At 42.9% G+C, this 21,627-nt stretch overlaps 2 protein-coding genes and 1 long non-coding RNA gene across 9 annotated transcripts in view; 2 read left to right on the forward strand and 1 right to left on the reverse strand.

Annotated features, from left to right (window-relative positions):
• The window catches only part of BICRAL (BICRA like chromatin remodeling complex associated protein), a 46,705-nt gene extending 30,567 nt beyond the window's left edge, over positions 1-16,138 (reverse strand). For 2 of the 7 annotated variants that reach the window (XR_010743287.1, XM_066316126.1), the window contains exon 1: positions 6,330-6,559. The gene's annotated coding sequence lies outside the window, so the exon portion shown is untranslated. The other 5 variants (XM_066316122.1, XM_066316124.1, XM_066316125.1 and 2 more) reach the window with 5 other exon arrangements.
• LOC136359475 (uncharacterized) lies at positions 6,614-15,469 on the forward strand. Its single transcript, XR_010743288.1, has 3 exons — positions 6,614-6,748; positions 8,769-10,858; positions 15,394-15,469. It is a non-coding gene; the product is annotated as an uncharacterized lncRNA (long non-coding RNA).
• A 38-nt stretch (positions 16,139-16,176) lies between the features above and the next one.
• TBCC (tubulin folding cofactor C) lies at positions 16,177-18,765 on the forward strand. The gene has a single exon (XM_066316128.1). The coding sequence runs from the start codon at positions 16,264-16,266 to the stop codon at positions 17,290-17,292; it is 1,029 nt and encodes a 342-aa protein (XP_066172225.1). The 5' UTR covers positions 16,177-16,263; the 3' UTR covers positions 17,293-18,765.
• Positions 18,766-21,627: the final 2,862 nt, after the last annotated feature.

Below are 21,627 nucleotides of genomic sequence, written 5' to 3' on the forward strand. Positions count from 1 at the left end.
AGCTAACAGCATGTGTAGTAGTAAAGGCTAATCCAGCTACAGCCAAGCACACATGTGAACCCCCAGTGTGGCTTTCTACAATCTAATTTCCCTCACACACACAACTTCTAACTTATTCAATACAAATTTTTCCTACTGCATCCAGAGCTGCTCTTACCAATACCAAAATCTTGGCAATATTTTCATTGGGAAACAGATTTTAAACCACACAGAGAAAATCCAGAGTAACCTCAGCCTGAAGGGCAGGATGTTCCCCTATTCCCTGGGATTCCCCTGGCTAAAAGCTGGGCTCACCCCTTTCCCCCAGCAGTGACTGCTCATTACTATGCTATGGCCTATTTTGGGCTCTCCAAGCTTCTCCACCACATACAGAATTTCTCAGGAATTTCCGTATTCAATGAGCTTCTGAAAGGTCCCAGTTTCAACTCAAAAGAGGCAAAAAGAGGCATGATGTCAGGAGTTCCATTGGAAGGAAACATTCACCTGCCCAAAAGATATCAGATGCTGTTAAACATTTCTACAAACTACTGTATCCTATCATGCAGACTGTTAGCCTATGTTATTTCTGCAAAACAATACTTCAAGGAATGTTGAGTCAGTCCCTCTGATGTTTTACCTTGTTTCTACGCAAGAATACTCAAGTGTCATACTTCTCATCCTGTGCACAGTTTTCAAAGATTCTGAAAAAATATCCTGTGGCCACAGAATGCTACTTCTTTATGAACTCATCATTTCTCAGTTGATTTATAAACCAATAAATCAATACTCTTTTCATTGTCACTCTAGTCCATACTAGTTTAAATACCAAACCTTGCCACAAGCATAGTTCATATGAGTTAGTAGCTGCTAACAACTGCCAATAATTAGCTGAAAAGCCATTTATACTCCTTTCAGTTATTATGTTTGGGAAATCTACTGAAAATTGATTAGGATGATTTGGCAGATGTGTAATTACTTCAGCACTGCAGTCCATATCAACAGCTGAAATCCTCCATGATCAATCAGCCCGTTTTCAGCTGAATCCAAGCTTCCATACTGTCCTTTTTGAAGCCAATGCCTTGCTGAATGCAATGGAGATTTTGTCACCAATGTCAGTCAGGCCAAGATAATTTCTGCAGTTGACTCACCTCAATAAATTCAAGCTCCAACACCAGAGGTTGAAATTCCATGCTTGGATCAAGTTCACAGTAAAACTACTGCAAACTCTACCTGAGACAAGGCACAAGATCAGACTTTATAAAAATAATCAGTGTCTTGTAATAAATTTCAATCCTTCTCCCCAGACCTTCCCTCTCTTCCCTTCAACACCCATTCTGAGTAACTTCAATGAGAGAAAGGTTAATGTGTTATGTTTTCACAGAGGTTTTGCCTGCTTTTTTCCTATGTCTTTTCGTTAGGATTCCGTTAACTCTAGAACATTTTTAAACTAGTGCAAGAAAAGAAGGGAATACAAAATACTCAATAATCTCTCTTTGCTAGTTAATGATGCTAATTTTTATTTTGTTAAAACTTCAACAATTCTCAAATAAAGCAAAAATAATACCAAAAGAGGAGTTGGGGGTTTTTTCCCCACAGTGAAAGCAGGAACAAATTAACATTTGAAAATAAAGATACACACATCCATTTAAGTACATGACGACCTGGAAAAAACCTCAGTTCAGGTTGGTGTTTATGCATTTATGTGACAAGGGCCTTCCCAAAACGGCTCACTCTGACTTTCAAACTGAAACAGTGGCAGGTCACAATGAATGTTAGAACAGTTTATTATTGTTCACTGCTTTTCCTCTGCCATAAAAAAGAAAAACGCACTTGTTTTTGTAGGCAATCCCCATGTCTATGCTGAACTGGGTATAAGACAATAAAAAACCTTTCAAGTACAGATGCAGCTTATTCCAGCAGAACCACTGCAAGGAATTCTGCCAGCTCTCTGAACAGTGACTACATTATCAAAGAGGCTCTTATGCCTGCTCTGCAGCCACTACTTAGAGAGGAATGACACACTTTCACGCTGCTACATCTACCCTAAAAAGCACCAGCCATTAGATTTACCACATGCCTAATGCAGCATGAAGAGGCACGATCACTGACCATTAGAGCCTCACTGTGAAGCCCAACTGCAGTTACAAAGATACAGCTTCTCTGGAACCCATGTGGAAGTACACCAGCAAACCTCTGGGAAGACAGCAGGCAGCACACCCAGGCATCCACGACTGCAAAGCCCTTCAGCTCCAGACTACAGGCTCACCTCAGCTGGAAAACTTCATGAGAACAGAATAGGACCTTGGAGGAAACTGGAAATGCAGCTTACAGTAGCACAACTTTGGGGGTTCCCTCGCAGTACAATTAAACTAAATACATAAACTGTACTGGAAAAGGACACGCAAAGGAGCTGGGGCAGGAAAGCTGCAAATCCATGAAGTGGTGTAAATACTCAGCTCCAGTACAACCATCTCTTTAGCACTGACCTCAGCTGAGTCCACACATTCAGCAAGAGCATTTTCAACTCGAGGATACAGGGATCACACACATAGCAGGCCCTCAAAGTATGAGCAAAACAAGCACACACACCTGAACACCCGTGTATCAAGCCAGAGAGTCAGGCAAGGTGTATCAGTGAAAGCATAACCAGGCTACTGTATCAACATGGAGGCTCACACTCCTCCAGCAATGTAAACAAGCCATACCCAACGCCAAGTGCTACTCACAAGCACTTTTTAACCCAGGCAGACAAAAACACACCTGAACAGAACAGGTCTGGAATATCGAAATAGTAACCAACAAAGATCTCAAGTTGAGATGAGAATTCACTGTGCTTTTTAATGCAAGCAGGTCAGTGTGCAGATTATATACAGTCATTTGGCAAGTACTAGGCCCTGAGAGACTATAAACTGGTCATTTTTATCCCATTTCTGCCATTTCTTCACTATTTTCACAAATTAATGGAAAAAACCACACACAATCTTCCAGACATTAGGGCATAATAGAGAAATTTTATTATATTAAAGTACACTACTATTAAAAAAAAAGAATTCACTACCTCAATCCCAAGGTTCTTGTTAACAAAAATAATTTCAAGAAGCAGTGACTTTAATGAGGTAAGATTTCAGAAATACGTGAATAAATGCTGTACTCCACACTCAGAATATTTGTAAACAATCAAGTTTTATAGCTTGTGATTTTTCCAAGTTAAATGTTAACAAGTCCCCAGGACAGTCTTTTTAAAAGATGATGTATATCCAGACGATTTTTTAGAATATTCCAAGCATATACTTAGTATATTCCAAATTAGTGTATTTCACAGACATGTTGTTTAAAACCCTTCAATAGGCAAAAAAATTAAACAGCTTTAAGATTATTCCTGAATTTTAAATAATCTCCCAGTTGCATGGGGAATGAACAACAGGAATGGGGAAGCTCTCCTCTGATGTGTCAAGAAACATAAACCCAAGAACTACACAAACATTCCACACTCCTTAGCAGGCACAGCTTAAGTTGGTCTGGCAGCACACTGATCTTCCCAGGTACAAGTGATGTTGGTATTAAACTCAAGCCTCATGAGCTTTGAGCAGATCACACAAAAATGTTAAATAAAAAGGAGGGAGGGGGAAGTATTTTCAGTGCTCTTCCTAAAAACAGCACCAAAACAAAACTTTAAAAATATATTAAGGTGTACTACCGAATTAAGTAAGTTAGAAAGGACACCTTCCTCTAACACATAAAGGAGAGATAAAAACTTGAAAATAATGCTAGTCCTTCCCCCACCAAAAATTTACGAAGACAGTAACAGTGACGAAATGAGCGACCTACCTACAAAAAGTTACCTATCCTTTTATTTTGGCAAGCACTTTTAAAGGTACTGAAGCCTCTTCAATGAAGGATATCTTGCCCTACGCACTACACCGGATCATTTTTAAAAGGTAGATTTCTTTTTTAATGTCATGAGGGGTTTTTTGGTCATTGCTCAGATGCTCTTTTAAATCCTTTTTGAATTGCTACACTCTGAATGACAAGAAAGAATGACAAGTATTTCAGAGGGAAGAAAACGAGCTTATAAGGGATGTTGGCGGCATTGAAGCTGCGCGCATGGGCCCGTGTGAGCCAAGCCCGTTTGACCGCTCCTCAGGACGGCGACCAAGGACGAGGAGAGGAGTGTGGGGTACGGGAGGGAAGCAAGGCTGTCAGGATTTCGGGGACAAGCTCCCAAAGCCCAACACAGAAACGCTTCCCACACGACACACAGATACACGGCCCGAGCTGGGCGCGACGGCACCGCCCCGCACGGCGCGGCGACAGCAGAAAGGACCTTAAAATGGCGCCCGTGGGGGAGGAGAGCGGGTGAAACTGCGCAACAAACGCTGGCAGGGCGCCAGGCAGCGCCATCTTCCCGCTCCCCCGCGCAGCCGGGGCTGCCTGCCCGCCGAGCCGGGGCACGGCCGCCGCCGGAGCCGCTCTGCTCTCCGCTCGCTCCCCTGCAGCCCCTCGGCCGGCGCTGCCCAGCCCGGGGAGGGACAGCAGCGGCCAGCAGGGAACGGCCAAAGGCAGAGGCCTCCGCATCTCATTCCTCCCCACGGCGATTAGCAACAGCTCTAAGGAAATATAAACGTGCCCCTCTCCTTTATACGTCGTTCGATTTTGCCCGGCTTTTACTATCTCTGTATCTGTTTCCTGCCGTCATCTTTAACTGATTTTTGCAATTAATGCCAAAAAAGCGAAATACAATTTACATACTGAATACCGGCCATGACTCAATAAATGTGAACAGTCACCATTTCAGAAAACCCTCTTCACAACCGACTATTGTTTTAAGCCACAAGTTAAAAAAAAAAAAAAAATTTACAAAATACTGCTTCTTTTACGGAAAATAATCCAAACAGCACAAAGGATCGGATTCACATCCACTCTACAGCAAAGCCAAAGGGGTCACTCCAGAAAGAGACGCTTTATTGTGTTTTAAAGAGGCGTTACAATTAAATATTTTCTCTCTCCGAAAGAAAAATTAAATAAATGAAATAAAAGGCACATCGAAAAACTTGATCCCGAAAAGGCGAAAAAAAAGAAAAAGCGCATTAGCCCAAACCTACCGCCCGAGCATTTCGCGCACCCACAAAAAGCGGCACCGTTTCCATTCCTCGGTTAAAAGCAGGAGGCACGGAGCAAGTCGGAGGAAATTGCAAATAAAAAACCAAAGAAATCAAATCAATTCTAGTTGCGACACCGAAAACGAGGAAATTAGTGAAAAATAAATCCCCAGCAGGTACAAATCTGAGACACGAGCTCAAAGAAAAGACAAGATTAGGGTGGTGGCGAATGGACGGGGGAAAGGAAAAAATCAAGCCATGAGCGAAAAAGGAAAAAAGGAAAGAAAAATCCTTCCCAGCTGCACAGCCAGGAGAGAGACGAAGTGTCTCCATTTTCCCGACGAGGAGGAAGAAAAGACTGTTTCACAGACCACAGAGCTTTAGAGAAAAGCAAAGAAACGAGGGGGGAAAAAAAAGAGGGAGGAGATTTGAAAAGATTATTTTTCTTTCTCCCTCACACACTCTCTCTATCCCCCTCTCTCCCTCTCACTCTCTCTCACACTCACACATACACACACACTCTCTCTCTCTCTCCCTCCTCTCTTCTTTCCATCCCTCTCTTGATGGCCATCAAGGGGGCGGAAAATTAAAAAAAAAAAAAAAAGAGAGACAACAACAACAACTAATTTTAAACCGGCTCAATCAATGAGTCATTAAAAGAGATTTTTCTTCCCTCCTCTCCTGAATTTGCATGGCATCAGCAAGAAAAAAAAAAAAAAAAAAAAAAAAACCCACCCCAAACCTCTCCCCTCTCTGCAGCTATCAGCCTGGACCTGAAACCTTATCTCTCCCTTCAACCCCCCCCCCCCCCCCCCCCGCGCCTTTATTTTAAGAAACAACTTTTTTTTTTTTTTTTAAGTGCCCTCAGCAGCCACCACCATCAGCCTCGCGGAAAAAAAAAAAAATTAATATATCTAGTTCATTTCCATGTGAATCCACATCTGCCCAAACAACAGCCACCCACAAAATATCCCTCTTCTTCCTCCTCGTCTCCCCTCTCGCTCGCTCTCTCTCTAGATATATATTTATATACATAGCCCCAGAGCCAATAGCTCTCTGGGCTGAAACCTAATATCCTGGTTTTGGCAACTCCTGGTTGTTAATTTGCTCCTCTTTCTTTTCTGTCTGTCTGGAGATAGATTTCCCCCCTCTCTTTTCCCTCCCCGAAGGAAGGGAGGAAGGAGGTTGTGTGGTTTTTTTTTCCTTGAAATTTTTATCACAAAATTATAATACACTCAAAGGGAAACTCACCGTCATGAAAAAGCAGTGCCTTGTCAACGGGGTTTCTTCGCCATCACATCAGGGGCTGGCAGTGTAGGAGAGAGAGAGGGAGAGCGAGAGAGCGAGGGAGGGAGGGGGGAGAGCGAGCGGGAGAGGGAGCGAGCGAGAGAGGGGGAAAGAGAAAGCGAGCGGGAGGAGAGCGCGGCTCCGCTCGGCTCCGCTCCGCGCCCGCACCGCCACCGGCACCGCACCGCACCGCCGGGCCCGGCACGGCGCGGCCGCGCAGCTCCGCCGGGACACAACGCCGCAGACCGGCGCCCGGGCACACGCACCGCCGCCCTGGCATGATGAGTCCCCAGCCCCAGCGCGATCCTCGCTCCGCGTTTAAAGCCAGGCCCTTTAAAAACTTTGGCTCCGGTTTGCTTTGGGTTGTGTTTTTCAGAATTCCCGTAAGTCTGGAGACCTAGCCCGAGCTGCTGGCTTTAGGTTAAAAGTTGGGGAGGTTTTGGGGGGGTTACAGGAAAGTAAAACAAAGTTTTTATCCTGTTAAAATTAACAGGATAAATGTTAATGTCAACAATCTGGTTGATTTCCTTCATATTAAAACTAAACCATTTATAAGCGTTATGGGCGGGAGGGGGGTCCCTAAAAAAAAAAAATACAAGCGCAGAGGGCTCCCCAGAAAACTAAATGCAAAGTCACCTTGAAATAGATAAGATTTGATCTCGTGATAAGCTACTATATCTTAAGTATTTTTAAATATGTTTTTATTAGCCTCGCTAGAAAGAAATTACATTAATTTCAACCACTTTAAAAAGTTTTGGGCAACCTAAAAATGTCAATTTGAAGTCAAAGGTTGTAGCACTGAGAGTTCATTGATGCTGTTCTACTGTTTACTTCATCAAAAAGCACTAATAACTTTATTCTAAGCTTTTTTGTTACAGAAAAGTAATCCAACTTACACCATTCACTCACTGAAAACAATTCTAAAAAATTAATTATTTTTGCAGATAATTCAGAGAAGCCTGGTTTATTAAAAAAACCCACATTTTGATCGAAAACAGATTTTGAGCATGCAAAGATATGTATGGTAATTCTTTTAAAACAACAACAAAAAAATCTCTTTAAAACCCTTTTTCTGCTAGTAATGGTAATTCCCAAGGACTTTACTATTTTATTCCTAAGTAACTTTGTTCAAATTCCTTTGAGACAAGGATTTGAAGGCTTTATTTAGTAGCACATCTTCTTTATGAGCTTCACACAGCTCAAAAAAACTCTAAAAATGTTTTAGGCTTTTTGAGCAACTATATTGAAATGGTTATGAGCAGCATACCAAGTGGACCTCCTCAAAGAAGTTGGGCAGATGGTTAATCTTAAAAAAAATATCTCTCAGCACCTCAGCATTGTTTTTTAATTAGAATCGGTTATATTATTTTTTTAAGTAATCAACCAATTCCTAACTTTTGCCAAAGCCAAGACTCACCTATAAACCTTGTAGAAAACTGAGGTGAAGTTTCAAATCACTCCCTAAGTGGGAACGTTGGGCCCAAACCTTAGCACAAGTCCAGCAGATCCTTTGTGCAGCCCATGAGCCTGCACATGGCCATGTCCTGGCCATCAGCCAGACTATTAACTGCACTTCCCATGAATACAGCACGAGCCCCAACAGCCACAGTATGGACAGAAACACCACGTGCCAAAGAGCTCTGGAAGAACTGGAAGCCTATACTCCTGACCAGCATCAGAAAATCCAAAAGGCCAAAATTTTGAGGTTCCTAACTTCAGGAAATGCTTCAAGGCCAAACTCTGCCCTAAATTCAAACATACTCAGCTTCACTGGCTTTAGAGAATACTGCCCGAGTGAGAACTTACATGGACGGACACCACCAGCATTCTGATTTGGTTAACAGGAAGGAACTTTGCCTCAGAGGTTACAAGGCCGAACATCTGATCAGTATGTTATTATTACTCTCCCAGTCCTACGGATACCACAAATAGGAAGTAGGCAATACAATACCAAGAAGGAACTGGAGAAAGGAAGACAAATGATTTCAAATGGATTCTGTTATCATAAGAAACACAAGGAATCCTACATGAATTTTCCATCTTGGTACCATAACTTACTTTCCCTGAAGAATGTTTCAAGGCAGCATTGACAAAGGCATTACTAAGCAGGTACAGTACAAAAAGGGAAGGAGAGGTAACATCATCTATATAATGAAGCACCCTGCAGTAACTAGATTTCTCCATATCTACACACATTTGCTATATTTGTTCACAGGTAGAAATGGTTACCAAAAGAAATTAAGGGTTGGATGTAACTTTATAGGTCACATTGAAGTACACACTTAAGCTTATCTTCAATATTAAGAGGTCTGAATGCAGTGATCAGCTGTCATATCATCTTTCAGGTGTACTACAGAATTTCCCAGACCATGTTTGTAAAGAACTACTGTTTTTTCCTGGCAGGTACTCATGCTGCTTTAAGAGCATCACATGGTGTTTCAGCACCAGATGTCACTACCCCAAGAGGTTGCCCCTCTTCTCACTGCCTTCCTGCATTAATACAAAAGAGTCTTGTATGTCAACATTCTTCTACCTCAAGGTCACCTGCTCAGAGCTGTCATCTTCAACCAGAGTCCTATTCTCCAAATTACGTACAATGCAATATCAGTTGCTCTCTTTCTTTAGCTTTCACGATCACATTAATACATTTTCCTGTAGCAGCTTTATAAGGAGCAAGGTGAAATAAGCACGAGAAGAAAGGCAAGACCAGTGTCAAAAGAAATGAGAGAAATCTTTAGAAGACAACGTCGGTGTAAAAACAGCTACTGGGAACGTCACGTGCACCCATCACACAACAAACTACTTGGCTGTATTTTGACACCAGCTGTCAAACTGTGACCATGCTGTTTAGCAAATATCACTCTCATAGGTGTGCAAAGACACCAAGTGACATTTGGAGTGATCTGATACATCACCCTGAAATGACAAACCGTAAAGAACTGAAAACTATGCTTAGATACTGAGAGGGAGAAAATAAGGGGGTACGAAACACCCTCATTCATTCTGTCTCAAGGTTTCTCCTGCGTCAAATCACTTTTTTGATATTCATGCCATTTTTCCAGGTCTGCATCCATCCACATTCCAATTACTGTGCAATCATAAATTAGTACCCCAAAGGAAGATAAAGCAGCAGTAGGTTCATAACGAAGAATTTAAGGACTAAGCTGGTGCATTAAAGGAATTCCACGGCCATCCCAAGCTTCTTGCATGAATAGATGGCTTGTAACATCAACTCACTGCATTCTTTCAGAGATATACTGAATGGAAAAGAATGCTATTTAGTCCACTGCAGCCTTGCTTCTTCAGACTGAATCCATCAGCTCTATTGATGGCACTTCTTCCTCCCATGCTGTAGTCTCTCTCCATTCATTAATGTGTTTCTTATGTCAGCTCATTGCCAGTCACACCTTTTATACACCTTTATACAAATACTGCTTTATTAATTAATTATTTAAATAATAAAAAATAACTAAGCTTGAAGGCACAGGAACAAATAGGCCATCATTAAAGGGCACAAGCAATAGAGAGGCAGAGGTCACTTGAAAAGTAGGGCACCCAAATACAGTGGCATGAAGACAGATAAGGACTTTAACTTGGAATATAAGTGTAACATACCACATGAAAAATTCAGTTCAATATCCATGTTAACCACCGAATTCTGAATAATTACCACCACTATTCTGATGATTCACCAGTAAAAATCACCTAAACATTACAATGTTCAACTTGATACCAGGCCTTCCTTACACAAAACAGTACTTACAGAACGTGGGTCATAATTGCATGATGTAATTTGTAAAGCTGCATTGACTCCAGTATCAATCATCATACCAAAGACAGGACTGCCTAACCAAAGGTATCTTAAGCGGTAAGGACATAGGGAGTAAGAGGAGGTAATGAAGAGCAAACCTCAGAATGAGAGATTTACACCAATACTAGAAGACAGACAGGTTTCTATGACTGAAGATGGTGTGCAGGCCAAAAAGGCTGGTCTGTGATGAATCTGAAGAGCAAATTTTGGAGAACTGTGCTTCTCTGAGATGGGGATCTGACATACAGCAGACAATTAAGTAAAGCCAAAGAAAACATGGTGATTGGAGGTTCCATTGAAACAAATGGCACTTCAAAATTATTACTGGAACAGACCAAGAATAACTACATCATTCTCTAGGTTATTTAAATATAGTCTCATATTCTTCAGCTTAGAATACCTTAAGAAGGAGAATTAAGTTTGAAAGACTAATAGCTCTCACTTCCAAGTTAGAATAATCTTAAGACATTCAGCCATTGAAATGTATCAGAAAAAAAAAAGAAAGAGCTCACCTCTGGAGACAGAACTTTACTATAGAAATAATGGAGAAGTAATCCTGCACAATTAACACTGCCAAAAATTATAGAAGAATTTAGGCTAAAAATTATAGCAGAAATTATGACAACCTTCTATCATATTCATAGTTGATTTGGCTAGCACAGATGAATGGGAAAACAATCAGGTAAGTAAGGATACAGAAATTCAGACAAGTATATTAATGAATAGATAAACACAAAGGTTGGGTTGGCTTTTTTGGTGGTTTTTTTGTGGGGTTGGGGTTTTTTTTATGTAGTAATAATTAAACACAGCAGCCAGGCAATGAAACTAAGAAATTAACCATTCCTAATACAACTGAAGTGTTGTGGATGATGTTAAAAAATCAAATAATATGGGCAATTTAAGCAAAAAAAGGAGGCCTAGAACATGAAATTGGGTGATACAGGAATACAGAAACACAGTGGAATAGTAAATTATACCAACAGCATTTGTGTTGAAAGAAACACAAACATGCTGAGCTATACTTGCATAAGGACAAGACAAAATGGAGGAACAGAAAGGACATTATGAATAAAGTACCACCTAAATCAGAACTTTTGAGCCAGAATAGTTTTACTTGGGCATTTCTGAGTCCTTACTACAAAACCAGCTGGGTAGGATTTGGATGTGAATGAAGATTGCTGTAAAAGAAGTCTTCATATTATCGCTAGACGGTGTATCAATATGAATGGAATTTATTCTCAGATTTAGACTGAAGAACAAATGCTAATAATAGGAGGAGGAAACCCTCATTCAAAATGATAGCTGACAGACTTTTTCATAAGATGAATAAATGGTAAAAAGAATACAAGTATAGTTTTATCCACTAGGGAATATACTACAGGAGAGCTAATAGGAAAACTTGGATATGACTTGGAGTTAATTCTATTTAAATTACTCAGAAAGATAAATGGAATATGTTTACAAGTAAGATTCACAATTCTAAAACAGAAAACTTTGACATGCTATTGAAACTAGGTGGTCAGTCCATGAACTGGCTACTCTAATAACCAGTTTTCTGAAATGCATTAAAAAATAATTGTAAAAGTATCTGAAGTGTAAAGCAAGGCAATGAAAAAAAATCTCTCAGAAACTCCACAACTAATAGAATAATCACCTCAAAGGAAGAGTCCATAAAGCAGTGCCTGTAGCTTACATACTAGGTCTTCAGAATTTCACTATAGTCAACAAGTTAGCATTCTAACCTAGCAGTCAGCAGCTAGACCTGGACCAAACCTAAGTGATTTGCTGCTCTTGAGCTCTCGTGTTTAGTGTATTTGGGCCTTGCTTTGTTAATCTGGCAGCACCTCTTGTCATAAAATGCTGTGCTTTGAAGGATAACTCATTTTCATAGAAATTAATCTGTTTCTCCACCTTTGGCACTGGAAATACCAGGTTCTCAAAAGGGACCAGCTCAGACTAGTTTCAAAACAAGTGCACCTTGACTGGTGGGAAAATAATTAGTGTCTTAAGCATTCCCAAGGATTACATTCAAAGCTTTTGCATTACTCACAGCAATTAAGTTGTACCAAGAAAGTTTCGTAGTTTTAGCTCTACCGCACTAATTATTGATTTAAAAACCCATGTATCTTACATTGTCTTGGCTCTTCCATATGGCCAGATACATAAAGCACAACATTTTAGTGCAAACAAAAGCTTTTCAAAAAAACAATCAGTATGCCAAAAGTAACATTCAAAGAATTTCTTTTCTCCAAATGAACCGAGATACAGTAACTCGACATTCACTTTTAATGAAGCTCCACTACACCGTGAAAAATGTGCAGCCTACAGTATCTTAAATGAATCATAATATGGCTTACATCTTTAATGCCTGATCACAGTGCCAGAGGAGTTCAAAGAGCCCTTACTAAAACCATCAGTAGAATATGCTGGTTGCACAAGCCACTGAAGTGCCTACTTTGTAGCCAGAAGTAATTACGTTGTTCTGCTAATCTCTGCTGCAGAAACTCAATCTTAACAGACTGAGATCACATCAGATAAATGCTCCACAAAAGGCACAGAGGCTACTGCTTTTCTTGAAAACACACACAGCATTTTGTGCGTGTGACGATGCAACATACGTGCATTACACTCTTTGGAATAAAAATTGTCAGTGTTGGGAATACATACTGATGATAAGGAATAACTTTACTTACTTACTTCCTCTGCTTGAGAGACTGCAAATCTACATCTTGAGATCACACCACATCTGTGAGGTTCCTAACTTTTACAAGCACAGGAACCTCAGGTGTAAGAATCCATTACTGTGAGGCTGAACACACAGTCAGTTGTCTCAGTGGATCTCCCTTTTATTCCCTACTCTTCTTAAAATAATGATGGAACGAGACAGGATCTTGAACCATCAGCTGAACTACGCAATACATCTCACTTAGAAGGCTGTGAGGAAATGCTGCTGAGCTATAGCAAATCAGTACAAAATATTTCAGATAGATAGCATTCATGACTGATAACCGTGGAACACCGATTTAAACCTGGAAGCGGTGCACAGATCTCATGCTTTGGAGTTTCACAGCACTAGATCAAAGTAAACAAGTGCAACCTGCAACTTCGCATAAAACAAAACATAAAACACTGTACGGTCCAAACAATGGCAGACAATCTTGCTGAAATGACTGCTATCTGCTTTCAGACCAGAGAGGAATGAAAGCACATCCAAGACGGAAAAAACAGGAAAAAATAAAACACAGAAAATTATGTACCTTACTTTTTTCTCCTATCCTCAAACGGCTAAACTACTTGTTACAGCTTTTTCAAATGACTCCAAGCCTGAGCTAGAAGGCTTACATTTTATTCAGGTGGTTACTCTCTGGCACACTAAGCAGCCTCAAAACATAGAAGCTGCTGCCAGCAAAGTCAGGGAGAAAATTGTCAGTCTTTGTATGACCACAAAAAAAAAAAAAAAAAAAAAAAAAAAAAAAAGGCACATATGCACATGCCAATATCAATTATACAAAAACCTCAAATTGTAAGTCTAGAAAGTAATTTTGGAACATCAAGATGAAACAGAAGAATTTTACATCTTCCTTTTTAATTTTTCATTATGGTCGTACATTTGACCTTCTTGTGTCTGGGTATTTTCTTGTTTTTAACAAAAAAAAACATTGTGCACATTAGCAAGGTGAAAAGATTCCAGTCTCTCCCAGAAGCTTCTATTCACAAGCGTATTTTGTCCTCATTAATTTAAACCTCCCAATCACCTACAGAAAAAACAATTCAGCATACCTAGCATTCTAAGTACCCAGATATAATAAGGAGTAATTATACTACAGCATAAAATACTTAACATTTATTCTGTGCTGTGCACACCAATGTTTGCTTGCAATCTTTCCATATATGAAGTTCTTCTACCCACTGCAGTTCATCTACTGGCTCACCTCTGTGTAACAATACCAAACCATACTCCAGGAATATTTGTGCATATGAAAAACAGCAAAAACCATTTTCTGTCAATATCCTCACATGCAGGATAAGCACTTCCATCATGATTACCACCTGTATCAGCTGGACTCATGGCAGCATAAGGCTAAAAGAGTCTGCTAAGCTAAAATGAAACTTCCACATCTTTCAACAATACGGAAATAAGGATTCTTTTTCTTACGGAGAATCAATTGCACCATATTCCTGCCTAATGGAACATTGCTGCAATAACTGCAGGAGTGGATTTGACTATTTATCAGAAAAAAAATACCTAATACTTACTACTAAATGTATCATTTAAAGACATTGGTAGGAAAAAGTATCAAGTGCGAATATTTCAATACCCTTCCTTTTCCATGACTGAGCACACTCTCGTTCTACAGAGTAAGAAGTTTTAATTTTTAAGACTCAATCTAAATCTTCAGAAACAAAATTCTGAACATTGCAATATTGCAACAGATGTAATGCTGCATTAAGGGCTGTATTGCATCAAACACTTCACCAATCCCGCTGTCCATCCAGCCTGCTCCAAAGTGCTACTGTTACATCACAATCCCTTGAAATCCCCTTAGTTTATATGTTAACACTGTTAAGGAACAAATATTCTCTATTTTAGTGCATGTCCTCTATACATTGCAAGGTTTAAAGGCATTTCACTGCCCTTCCTCTGTCATCCATACTGGACTGATATTATTGCATAGAAGGTTCAGGTACTCCATACATTCTAACATGATATCATTTCTAACCACATTTCTCAGGAAACAGAAAACAACAGCTACTTTAAAGCTAAAGGTACTTTCAAATGCTAACCTTAAGGGACATAACAACCTGTACTTCCAAACAGGAATATTAGGCAAAAAACTCATGCTATTACCAAACAGAAGACAAAAAAAATCAGATTATCTACTTGGGGTTTACCACCTTTTTGTTTTAATGGATAATCTTAGGTCCCGTGTTAACTTGTTACAAGTAACTTCAAAATGACAAGGGAAAGGAGAGAGTATTTGTAGAAATAGACAGGAGTTAAATGTGTTTTCATATTTCTAAAAGGGTGCTTAGTGTAACCTTTCTTTGCACAAATTAAAATCCAAATAATAGAAAACAATTCTTGAATGAATACAGCAAAACAATGGTCGCTTTTTAACTTTGCAAACAGTGCAGTTAATTTTTGGTTCCTGCTGGAAATTCACTTAAAACACATCTCCTGCTCATAAAAGCATTCCTTCCCATGTTTCCACATAGGCCTCTGTGGATTGCTCATACTGTCCTCCCTTTGGGGCACAGTAACCCACTGGCACCGCTCCCACTTTTCCCTCAAGAACCGAACTCTCTTCTGCAACAAAACACTACAGAAACCAAATAAGCAGCGAGGAAGGAATCGATCCACCTGGCAGCATCTTTGCAGTAACCTGCAAGGCTCAGCAGCCTTTTCCTCAGCCCCTTCACTGCGGGAGAGAGGAACAGCAGGGAAGGTTTATTACAACACGGCGGGCACGGAGCCCCCCGAAGGCGCCGGCCGTGTGAGGCTGCCCGGGGACCCGAGCCGGGCAAGGGGCCGGGACCGCCCGGCGCCCCCGGAGCACGGGGGGGCGGATCGGGGCGGCCGGCGCCACCTCGAATCCGCTCGGGAGGGCAGGTGAAGCTCTGGGCTGCGGCCCCTCTGCCTCCCACCCGCTCCCTCACCGAGCCGCCCCTTCCCTCGCCCGCTCCAGCCCCGCCGCCCGCGGGAGCTCCCGCGCCCGGGGCCAGCGGCGACGGGTGCGGCCCGAGAGCAGCGCGGGCAGGGGCTGTGGGTGTAAGCACAGCGCCGGGAACAAGCGAGCAGCTCCGCGCGGGCACAGCGGGGGAGCGGGGCGGGGGCTTATTTATATCCCGGGCGCTAATTTGGGAAGCCGGATAACCCGCCCCGCACGGCACCTGCCGCCAGCACTCACCCCATCCCGCGGAGAGGCGGCGGCCCCTTTAAGACCGCGGGAGACCCCTCCCTCCGGCCCTCCCGCTCTTCCCCGCCGCGCGCCTCCCGGGCCGCCAATCGGCGGCGGCGGCGCAGCCAGGGCTGCGGGCAGCCAATCCGCGCGCCGCTTAGTGACCGCAGGGGAGGCGAGCGGCAAGATGGCGGCGCCGGGAGAGGCGGCGGCCGTGGCGGCTCCCTCGCAGACCGAGGTGCCCGCGGGTTCGGCCGCCTCCGCCGTGGTGCTGCCGGAGCGGCTGCAGCGGAGGGAAGCGGAGCGGCAGCAGGGCGTGGAGCGGCAGCGCCAGAAGAAGGAGGCGCAGGTAGTGAAGGAGGAGCAGAGCGAGTTCTTCCTGGCCACCTTCGCCCGGGAGCGGGAGGCCGTGGAGGCGCTGCTGGCGGCGGGGACGCTGGAAGAGGCGGCCGCCCGCCTGCAGGCGCTGCAGAAGCTGCTGACGGGCAGCGTGCGCTTCCTGGCGCCCTACGAGGTGCGCCAGGGGCAGGAGACCGTGGCGCGGCTGCAGGGGGACCTGGCGGCGCGGCGGCAGCAGCTGCAGCCCAAGAAGAAATTCGCTTTCCGCGCCCTGAAGAAAGAAGCGGCTCCGGGCAGCGCCCCGCGCCCCGCCGAGCCCGCCTCGCCGGCCCCCGCCGCGCCCGGCCTCGGCCTCGCCGAGGGCGAATCGGGCGGGCCGCCGCTGTGCGGGTTCAGCGGCGCCCAGGACGAGGAGCTGGAGCTCGGCCCCGCGGAGCTGCTGCAGCAGGACGTGCTGCTGTCGGAGCTGCGCGGCTGCCGGGTGCGGCTCCGCGGGAACCCCAACACGCTGCGGGTGCGCGACTGCCGCGGCTGCACCGTGCTCTGCGGGCCCGTGTCCACCTCCGTGCTGGTGGACGGCTGCAGCGATTGTCTGCTGGCGCTGGCCTGCCAGCAGCTCCGCACCCACCGCACCCGCGACTGCCGCGTCTACGTGCAGGTCACCAGCCGGGCCGTAATCGAGGCCTGCTCTGCGGTCTCCTTCGCCCCCTACTCCTGGAGCTACCCTGGTATCGAGCGAGATTTCGAGTCGTCTGGGCTGGACAGAAACAGTAACAACTGGAATCTGGTGGATGACTTTGACTGGCTGGCGACTGACAAGCCTTCACCCAACTGGAGCCTGATCCCCGAGCAGGAAAGAATCACTTGCTGGGACTGACTGCGGGGGTAGCTCTGCTGTGCAAGAGGTCCTCGTGAAAACGCACTGATCCACAAACTCTGGGACCTAATCCCCGATATGCCATTAAATGATTCTATTCAGTATTCAAATTTTGAATTATAATTTATGGCTGGATTTCTCAGTTGAAGAATACCAGTCAAACAGAGTTTACTGTTCTAGCACAAGTTGCTACTATAATCTATATGTATCACTGTGGGATTTGCCAGTTTCTGAAGGACATCATTGTGAGTTTTAACTTACTAAGGTGGGGCAAAGGCCACTGATACACAAACAACAGTGAGCCTCTGTTAGAGCTGTTGTGCTGCTTTCAGTCACCCAGGCAGACTCTGAATTAGCTGCAAGTAGTGCAAACTGTACTGAATGAAAAGATCAAATACCAAATTTTCCACGTTATTGTGGTTCTCACATTGCTGACAGCAGCACAGTGTATCTTGCGGGGAGTGCAGGGCAGTGCTCTTGTGAGATAATGGGGCAAAACAAGGTTCATGTGAAGGAAGGGTTTGTAACTGCACAGTGCAGCAGACTGAGATGTATCCTAGGCTATGATACAGTGCTTTAGGCCTTTATTTTAAGTGAGATGTGTCTAAAGGAAAAAAGTGTTCTAATAAACATCTAATGCTCTCCTAGTATATTGATTACTCAAAATTGACAGACCTATAGGGTCTGTATAAATGCTAAAGCTTCACAGTCTTTAAGTGCTATGTGAAAGGATGCTGCTTCTATAATGCAACTCAGAGACATCCAGCATGTGCTGATGAACATCACAGAAGCTGGATTAACTGTTCCTCTGCAAGCTGAAGCTTCAGGGGAGAGGTGTTCGGGATGTCCCCCTAGTTTCCCAGGCTTTGTGTGCTGTGATCCTAATATGCAGCACACTGCTGCTGAGTAAGTGCAGTGTTGACAGAGGGAGTCAGTAAAACAGAAAGATGAGGTGCTATATTCCAATTCCAAAATTGCATGTTATCTTGCATAAATTGCAGAGTAATTTTAGTCTTTTCACTCCTTCTAAATAATAATAAAAAAGTAGCAGCACTGTGGAATGCATTGTCTTTACAGTGCTCTGTTAGTGGTTTCTAAAACCCCTCCTTAACTTGTGACATTTTTCAAGAAATAATTGTTTATCTTGCCTTAGCTTTATTTTAAAACCTCAATTTGTTTATGGTGTGCAGCCATCATCTATGTGCCTCCAACAGACACTAGCTAAATCCTAGCTGAACCATCGAAAACTGCACTAGTGCCAGGAGAAGTACCTGAAACTCACTTGGGTTCGTGACTGGGTTTGAGCAGAAAATGTTTTTGTATAAGTTGTTTTCAGCATATTTAATTTAAAGGTGGGGGGCAAAAGGGATTTTTTCTTTTGTTCCTGACAACTTTCAGTTTTGTTTACTTCTGTTAATGTATATTTTTTGACTGAATTGGATTTTGCATTTCAAATATACTTGTTTTGAATTATTTCAGTTGTTCCTTTACTAATTACTGTGTTCTTTGCACTGCCAGCATCATAAAATTATTTAAAGAATACGCCCTCAGTCTTACTTTAATGTACATAATTTATACTTTATATACATATATATACTATATATATAATATATATACTTTGTGAGAGGGATGTGATCGATTGAGGCTCTCAAGTATCTTAATTTTAACATACCCGTCTTGGTACAGAACCTGATTTTGTAGTTAATTGTTCTCCACAAATCCCAGTAGTGGCAAATCTATCCTGTTAGCATCCTCTAGCCTTGAGATTGCAAAATGTTCAGCCTCTAAGAACTACAGTGCTGCCTTTGTTCTACTTGCCCAAAGCTCTAAACACTTACAGCTCCTTCCTGTGGCCATGGATCCCAGAGATCCAGACAGGGAGAGAGACCCCAGGCTGTGGCAGGTACCAGGGGTGCACTGAGACTTCCCAGTGCACTTCACATGGAAGTGCCATGTCCTGTTCCAGCTCCTGGCCCATGGCATGCAGTACTGCCTGAATAAACAGAGCAGGAGTCAAAACATGGAAGTTTAAACTTCAGTTTCTCTCTGAAATTGCTTCCTTGGGGATGTTCTCACAAATCAGTTATTGACATCCCAGCTCCTAATGGATCCTAATTTTCTTTCCTCCAAATCCTTAACTTTGGTCAAACCACAGCAAGCAGGTAATACTCTTCAGGAACATGGTGCCAGACAATTACCCTAAAGATTTAGCATTACCTTTGTAATACAAAACACATAACTGGCTCTTGGTCTCGGGCATGGCATGAAACAAGGGAATTCAGTTTGGGAACAAACAGCAAGTCCAGAAAAATTTGGTCAGGCAAATACCTACATGTGATTTATAGTTCTAAACATAAAACTTCATGTATGTATATATACACACACAGTTGCACATGTGTCCATGCACCTTTTTTAAATTATACTTTCCTGATGAAGAATCATAGCAGAAATCCAAGACTATTTTGAAACAGAAGTCTGTTAGTGTTGTATGATAACTTAAGCACTAGTAAAGGTTTGCTAGCATGTTCACGGGCTATTCAGTAGAAAACTTGCAACTTTTTTGGGTCTCTAAGGAAGGGAAGCCAACCCCCTAAGTACTTCTAATCAGCTAGCAATCACCCTACATAATGTACAACTGAAGTGAACAAAGTCTCTTCAAGAGCTCTAGCTCTAGTTTGCCCCACAGTGCCACCAGTTCCACCAGGAACTTCTTTTAAAATCTCTAAAGGGGCTGCAAAACAAATGCCTGCCAGAGGCATGGGATAACAGAACATCAGCACCACAAACCTTGTGCAAATTTGCCCTGAAGAGAAGCTAGCAGGCAGAGAGTTTATAAAAATAGTGGGGGGCATTGAGCTGCAGAACCGTTTTCCACAGGGAGTCAGGAAAGCAGTCCTGTTTCAAACGTTTTTGAAAGACGGCTTAGTTGGACATCCCTCCCCCAGCCAGTGGCCTCACGAAAATCTTTAAAGCCACTGAAACTTCTTAGTCCACTCAGTGTTTTAAAGCGCCTGCTTGTGTCTGTGAAGGAAATAAAAACAGTTCTATGCAAAGATACACAGCAGTGAACCCATGGGAGAAAACTGAGGCCGTTTTCCAGGCCACACAGAGCTTTGAGCATTGCCATTTGTTGAGGCTCTGAGGGATGGCACAGACCAAAAGTTGCCTCCAGAAAAGCAGCCAGGAGCTTTGCTGCTGCTTCCCATGGGGCCATCACCTCACCCAGAGGAGTTCCCCCCTCGGTTCCCTTTGGAGTCCAGGCATTTCCCACTGCGTGCCCCTGCTTCTCTGAGTAACAAGAACAGAAATGGAGTTGCCTTCTTGCCTTCTCTTTATCCAGCCCTCTTTCATTTAAATAGATTCTGGAGTAAGCTGTAGTAGAATTGTTTCATGAATAAAACTGGTGAGAAATACATACATGTAAGACAATTTCCTACACACTTTCATGCATTGTGTTTTTGAAGGCTTGGATATTTTTTTCCCCAAGTCTGTTATTTAAGCAATAGCTGCATGTAGACAAGGGTCAAATCTCAGTGGTTTTACCTGGAATTGCTTCAGGTTTTACTAAATAATTTCATCATTTACCAGGAAAGACAGGAATAGCAAGAAAAAGAATCTATGCAACTTGGGGGAATTTCAACATTTCCATTCACATCATGATCTGATTTATCTGACTGACTGTTGTTTATCTCACCTGTTGTGCTGAGATGTTTTCCAGCAGTAATGACTATCCTGAGTTTTTTATAAACTGCTTTTAATTCTCAACATATTTCTTTCCTGTTTCTGCAGATATAAACTCTTGATTTCTAACTCTTACTTTTTCAGCAATGAATGCTCCACCCTAGGCATCACAATAATGCAAACAAATACTCATAATAACCATCTTGGAGGTCAAAAAAAAGCTGTGCTTTCTGAATATATTACACACCACCACATGAATGATGGCTGAAATTCTGGGATTACCCAGAGCAAAACTACACCAAAACTCCTACAGTGTGCCTCAACAAAGTGCAGGAGACAGAGTCCAGCAGGTAAATCACTCTTTCCAGGATTTACAACAATCCCAGCAGTGAATTCAGAACTTGCCTCTGTTTCCAGCCTCAGAACTTGCAGTCACCTCACATGCCACAAAAAGAGTAGCCAACCAGTAGTTACCTGTGTAAGGAGGCAAAAAAAAAAAAAAAAATCAGACTATTCTCCACCTGATAATCATTCAGAAAGGTTCAGCATTTTTATCACACTGTTCCTCAGGACTCCCTGTTCACACCATAGTTACAATTGGGAGCAAAACCATAAGTGAGGGTACATGAGCAAACCTCTCTACACAGTAGCTTC

This window comes from Sylvia atricapilla, chromosome 3, assembly GCF_009819655.1.
Source record: "Sylvia atricapilla isolate bSylAtr1 chromosome 3, bSylAtr1.pri, whole genome shotgun sequence".
NCBI lineage: Eukaryota > Metazoa > Chordata > Aves > Passeriformes > Sylviidae > Sylvia > Sylvia atricapilla.